The 6,058-nt window shown below is 50.5% G+C and overlaps 1 protein-coding gene across 4 annotated transcripts in view; it reads left to right on the top strand.

Moving 5' to 3' along the window:
* The window catches only part of SH2B2 (SH2B adaptor protein 2), a 46,692-nt gene that overhangs the window by 28,493 nt on the left and 12,141 nt on the right, over positions 1-6,058 (top strand). For all 4 annotated transcript variants that reach the window (XR_003092413.1, XM_014527649.2, XM_025195712.1 and 1 more), the window contains exons 7-8: positions 4,632-4,726; positions 5,496-5,687. Coding sequence is in view for 3 of the 4 variants with exons in the window: in XM_014527649.2 (XP_014383135.1) it covers positions 4,632-4,726; positions 5,496-5,687 (287 nt within the window). In the remaining variant the exon portion in view is untranslated. The remainder of the gene's footprint in view (positions 1-4,631; positions 4,727-5,495; positions 5,688-6,058) is intronic.

The raw sequence follows: 6,058 nt of genomic DNA, 5'->3' as shown, positions 1-6,058 counted from the left end.
TGCCTGGTCCAGTTGGCCTTCTACAAAACCTTTTTAGGAAATAATTCTTAATAGGTGCATACAAATAGAGATTTTTGGGGCCAATACCAATAGCCAGTTTTTAAGGAGGCATATTGGCTGATACTGATCTGATTTCTGATATGCAGCCTGGCAGCTTGAAGAGTAGTGTCTAGCTGGTAAGTCTGTTGTGGTGTAAGGGAAGGGGCGTGGAAGAGCAGATCAAGGCCCCTGCGGTGAGGGAGCGGGGCTGGGGCAGGGGCAGGCACTGCCCAGTTGGGGTAGGGCAGGCACAGGATAGAGCTGTTACTTGTACGGGGGAGCAGCTCCTGCCACTGCTTTGGAAGCCATGGGGGACATGTGCCCCTGGATCTGTGCAGGGCAGGGTGGGCTGCTGCTGTGGCCTGGGGCTGGGGCAGTGCTGGGCTCTTCCTGATGGGGGGGACTGGGCTGGGCTGTGCTCAGAGTGGGCAGCAGCAGCACTGGGAGGAAGGCTGGAGCCACTCCAAAGTTTGCTGTAGCCCCCCTCCCAGCGCTGCCACCGCCCGCCCCGAGCGCAGCCTGGTCCAGCCCCCACTGGGAAGAGCCTGGCCCCAGCCCACAGCAGCAGCCTACCCCATGCACAGATCCAGGGGCACATGCTCCCATGCCCTCCTGGGGTGCGCACAGTGGCAGGACCCACTGTCCTCCCCAGCTCAGAATGAGCCATGGCTCTGTCCCATGCCCTGCTCTGCCCTGGCTGGGTAGCACCTGCCCCAGCCCCACCCCTCCCTCACTGCCAGGGGCATTGATCTGCCCCTCCACACCCCTTCCCTGCCCCCTCCCCTTCCACCATAACAGACTTACCAGCTGCATGCAGCTCTCCAAGATGCTGCGCTGTGCTTCTTGCCGCTTATGTGCTGTGCTGCAGCTGCACGCATGCACAAGGCATTTATTGGATACATTATTGGCCACGTCAGGCAAAAAAAAAAAAAAAAAAAAAAAAAAAGCCAATTTCTGATGCAGTCAATTTTTCTTTACATCGGTGCCGATCCACTATCAGATTGATGTATCGGTGCACTTCTAATTCTTAACTACTTTCCTGCCCACACAGAGAGCAACAATTAAAGCAGCCAGATATAAGCCTTGGTTGTGAATAAGAACATCTTTAATTGCTTCAGTGGGATGTTATTTGTGTTTGGGAACCCACCCACAGAAAGCTCGTTGCAGAATTGGGGCCTGAGATCTCTACCTCAGGGATTTTCTTCCTCTTTTGTTTGTATCATGTCCAGCACAGGTTTGGTTTGGCCTCTGGACACAGCTGTAATGCACATAATAATGAGCCATTTAACACACTGACATACACACTTAGCACCAGGAATGAATTTTCATTCATCTTGTGCACATTGTGCTAGCTTGTTTTTCATTTGCCAAGGATTCAGAATGAAAACCTTCCCGTAAGTGCCCTGTCAACACATTTTCTGCAGAGTGTTTTTGTTGTTGTTGTTGTTGTTTTTTAAATGGTTGCAGTTGAATGAGTCCGATTGCTGATTCATTTACTGGTCACTAAATAATTCAGCAGCTCCCTCGTGAACAATTACTGCTAACACAGACCGCTTCCTGGGCTTCCTGCTAGCACGTGTCTCCTTAGTTAAGCAAGAGGCAGTTGCCTCTGGGAGGAACAGAGTCTGGAGTGAGCATCACCCTTGCAGCCATGGGGAAGTCAGTGGTGTCCATGCTAAAAATAGGATGTAATGAGAATTCTTGCATTAAAATGGTACAAAAGCAACAGGATAGAGGCGGTGGGAACAGATGTAATTGATGGGGCTGTTGGCCAGTTGATGGATACTTGCACATACTCTATTCTTGAGGTGGTCATTTTGTCTGACAAAGCATAGCCTAGAGCTGTCTCTCCGATTCGTCTGTCTCAGTCACAAATGACTGGCCCTGTACTGATGACCAGGGATCTGGGTTTTCTGTTTGCTGCAGAAAAACGTGGATTTTTTCCTTTAAAGGGGAAAAACACAGGAAATGGTGCGATTGCAGGCTGGCGGGGCTGTTTGGGGCGGGGGAAGGAAGGATGCAGGGGGCGCTATGTACATGTGGGCTGCACACATGCATGTGGCGGCCAGGCAGTGTGGTGGAGAGCAGCTTCCACAGCTCCCTTCAGGTAAGTCTGTGTGGATGGTGGCAGGCACAAGTGACTTGTCAGTGAGGCTGGGGGGGGGCACATGCCCCCCCCAGATTTTTGTGCCCACAGTGGGATGTGGGGCTGTAGCGAGGCCAGACCAGCTCCTGGCAGGAGCCACCTCCTTGGCCCGGTGGGCAGCATCTGGCACGGGACAGAGCACCATGCTGCCATGGCTGCCAAAGTGAGGCATAAAAAACAAAATCAAATAAATCACTTTATTATAATGATTGAGGCACTGGTAGGCTTTCAAATTGCTTTAAAATTGTAATTATATGAATACAATGAGTTGAACAACCTCGAGAGGGTTCAGAGGAAGGCCACTCATATGTGAGGCAGGCAAAACCCTAGGAGGAGAGACTGAGGTCCCTGGATCTCTTCAGCCTCTGCAAGAGAAGGCTGAGAGGTGATCTTGTGGCCGCCTACAAATTCATCAAGGGGGACAGCAAGGAATTGAAGATGCTCTGTTCACCAGGGCACTCCTTGGAGTAGCTAGGAACAATTGCCACAAACTGACGGAGAGCAGATTTAGGTTAGACATCAGGAAGAACTTCTTCATAGTAAGAGTTGCCAGAATCTGGACTGGGCTTCCAAGGGAGGTGGTGCTCTCCCCTACCTTTGGGATCTTTAAGAGGAGGCTAGACATGCACCTGGCTGGGGTCATCTGACCCCAGTGCTCTTTCCTGCCCAGGACAGAGGGTCGGACTTAATGATCTGCTAAGGTTCCTTCCGTCCCAAACACCTATGAATCTACGAACATTGTGTTCAACTGATCCCCGTGGATATAGTGGTTTCATTTTAATCACAGAAAAATGTAGATTTGGGGGGGTTTAATTGGAGAATTTGGTATTTTTTTTTATTGGAGAATTTGGGATTTTTAAACAGAAAACCAGGATCCCTGCTGATGACAGGATGGCCCTTCAGTATTTGCTCGTGGGTCTTGGAGGCTGCCTTGTGATGGGAAGGTCCATGCTCAGCTGAGGTCTGTGCAGGACATGGAGGTTCAGGGTTTCTGGAACTAGACTTTGTCTCTCAGGCAAGTCACATAAACCCGCGCTCCTAATGGCAGGGGGAGATGAGTCACAGAATAGGTTAAAATTGCTGTGCTGCTTTCACAAGGAGGTAGAGGGGCTTTCTTGGGAGAGGAATGGTAGCTATGAGCTGCCTCATGGCTGGAAGTAAAGAGGGAAGCCTGGGCTTGCATAGGAAATCAAAGGCCACTAGTGGAGGCGCAGGGGAACGGGCAGGCGAGGCGTGTCAGAGTGGTGGCGAGGAAGGTGCATGCCAGAGTGGAGCTAGGAGAGGACAGACAATGGGCGACATGGGAACATGAGCCAAAGCAATGAAAGCGACTGCTTCCAAGAGCTGCTACTGTAGCTCCATTCATCAGGGGCGTAAAGAGGTGTGATCCCACAGGCCTAGTTGTGCTGGCAGAGCCCCTAGTGCAGACGCAGTTGTACTGGCCAAACTCTGGCATCCTGCACAGAAGGTGGCTTGACATTAGCAGAGCAAAGTGCAGTTCTGAGAGCAGTGCTGCCTCCATGCTGAGAACATGCTACCAGTGTTCATCTGGCAGGGAAGCCTGATAAAGAGGCCAATTTCAACACAACCCCTGTGAGCAGCTCAGCACCCTGCTCTTCATAACACCGTATGTAACTGCAAATAGGTTTAGCCACTACCCTGCTCTCCATTGAGTCTGCACACACCCAGCCTTTCTGGGAGTCTCTTAAGAACAACAGAGCATAACCAATAGCCTCTGATCCTCAGGATCTGCCTGCAGGGCCTCCCCTCTGCTTGAACCTACCTTGTCCCTCTGGCACTCTCTCTGGAGTTGGTCCAGAATTCCTCATCCTGTGGAAACACTGGATGAAAACAAAATCACTTTTATTTTTGATGCAAGTTTTACCTGATACCTGAAGCAGAAGCTTTTGGCCAAACCCCAAAAAGATCTAGATCAAAATATTTTGCAAAATTTTCCACTAGAAGCCTGGGTTTTCCCCTGAAGTTGTTTTGCTGCATTTTTCCCCTCAATGAGCTGTTTTTGATGGAAAATTTTCAGCCAGCCCTAACTCTATCCTATTTTTTTCTGTTGCTTGAACAGCCCTACTAAAGTTCAAATGCCAGTGTGAATTGACAGGGTAGGCCTGCACGTCTGCATGGAGCTTCAGTATCTGATATGTAGTCACAGCCTTGTCCTCTGCTTCTCTGCTGTGCCTTTTGATGCTGCAGGTACCTCCCCTATGTGAATTTGGCTTCAGGAGCAAATGATAAGCATTGCAAATGTCATGTGCTGGCCTTCTTAGGAGCATCCAACTGCGCATGTGGAACTAAGGTTTAACCAGAATTGTTGGATTAACTAAATGAGTCCCCATTTCTGCCTGCAAATGGAAATTCCTCCTCAAGGCAAGGCATGCGTCTGCAGAGTGACACCCCATGAGGGACCATCTGCTTTGCTTTTTCCTTGTAGGGACAGCGGAGATGATATTGAACTTGCCTCCTGTGCCCAGGGAGCCTGTCTGCCAGGCAGGATGTCCTCCTGCAGCTGTGAATTTCTGTCTGATGGTAAGGATGGCTAGAGAAAACCGCCAGATGTCTCAGTTTCAGATGCTGGGTGTCTGTGGTTGTCAGGCTGGCTTCTGAAGTGTGAATATTACCAATGACAAAGGAAGCTTCATAAAAGGTGGGGGGAGCTTTGTGCTTTGTGGCCTGTCCTTTTCCATGCAGCCTCTCGGACATTACAAACTAGATAACTAATCATTTCACAGTCTACTAAAATGGAGAGAAGGTGGTTAGTTCTCATGTGGCCTGTAGCTGGCCCTAGCTTGGCTTTAGCAGCTTTCCTCTCCTGCCTATTCCTACAGAAAAGGATGGCTCCCAGGAGGAGTGAGGCTAGCGCATGGAACACTTCTAGGTTACTCGGTCAAATCTGGCCCATTTCAATTGTTGTCCTCTGCTACCTGTGGTGTAGGACATGAGTTTGAATCTTAGCCCACTTCCTAGTGAGCATCACTGTTGCTAGTCCCAGCAGAGCAGCCATCCGCTGAACGGTATCATCTTTACCATCTATAAGGGGCCCTTTCAGGCCTGGGTAAGAGCTTGCTGATGGCGAGGTGGAGTGGGCTTGAAGTGCCTCTGCTTTTGATATGCCTGTCCCCTACAGACATTGGTTGGGCACTAACTAATCTGAAAAATGTCAGGGCATCAGCTGGTTTTCTCTGCTTAGAGGATGCAGACAACATACCCCCTAGAACTGTTAGCACTGGTCCTGCATTGATTTGCAGAAGGAGCCTCAACATGTTAATTCAGCCATTAACATCTGAATCCTTTTCAGACATGCACAGGCCTCCAGACAGATGTACCATGCCTCCCCTCCACAATGCTGCCCCACCTGCTGCCACAGCCACCATCATCTCAGGACCACACAGCAGGGTCAGGGACTCCTCAGGGGAGCATCTGACTCACGTTCCACTGGAGAACTTCCTGCAGACTCTGGAGTCGCCAGCCACCAGCAGTCATCTAGCAGGTACCTGGGGGGCCTGGGTGGTGGGGTGCAGCCAAGTTAGTCTCTTTCCTAAACTGGCTTTAGCAAAAGGTTAGGACAGGGGTAGGCATCCTCTGGTACACATGCTAGAGTGTGGCATGCAAAGACATTTTGCTTGGCCCATGTGCCTTGGGGAAAGGGCTGGGGCTGTGCTGCCACAACAAGGATCAGGCCCCTTGTGCCTCCCCCACCATGTGCCCCTGGCATGCTAACATATTGCAAGTTGAGGTTGTGGGTATTTTTGGCACTCTGCCCAAAAACGTTGCAGACCCCTGGGTTAGGACTTTCCTGATTCATAGATGTTAGGGTCAGAAGGGACCTCAATAGATCATCGAGTCCGACCCCCTGCATAG

This window comes from Alligator sinensis, unplaced genomic scaffold, assembly GCF_000455745.1.
Source record: "Alligator sinensis unplaced genomic scaffold, ASM45574v1 scaffold1504_2, whole genome shotgun sequence".
Taxonomy (NCBI): domain Eukaryota; kingdom Metazoa; phylum Chordata; order Crocodylia; family Alligatoridae; genus Alligator; species Alligator sinensis.
The sequence above is the reverse complement of the archived record's forward strand: the minus strand, read 5'-3'. Positions and strand labels throughout refer to the sequence as shown.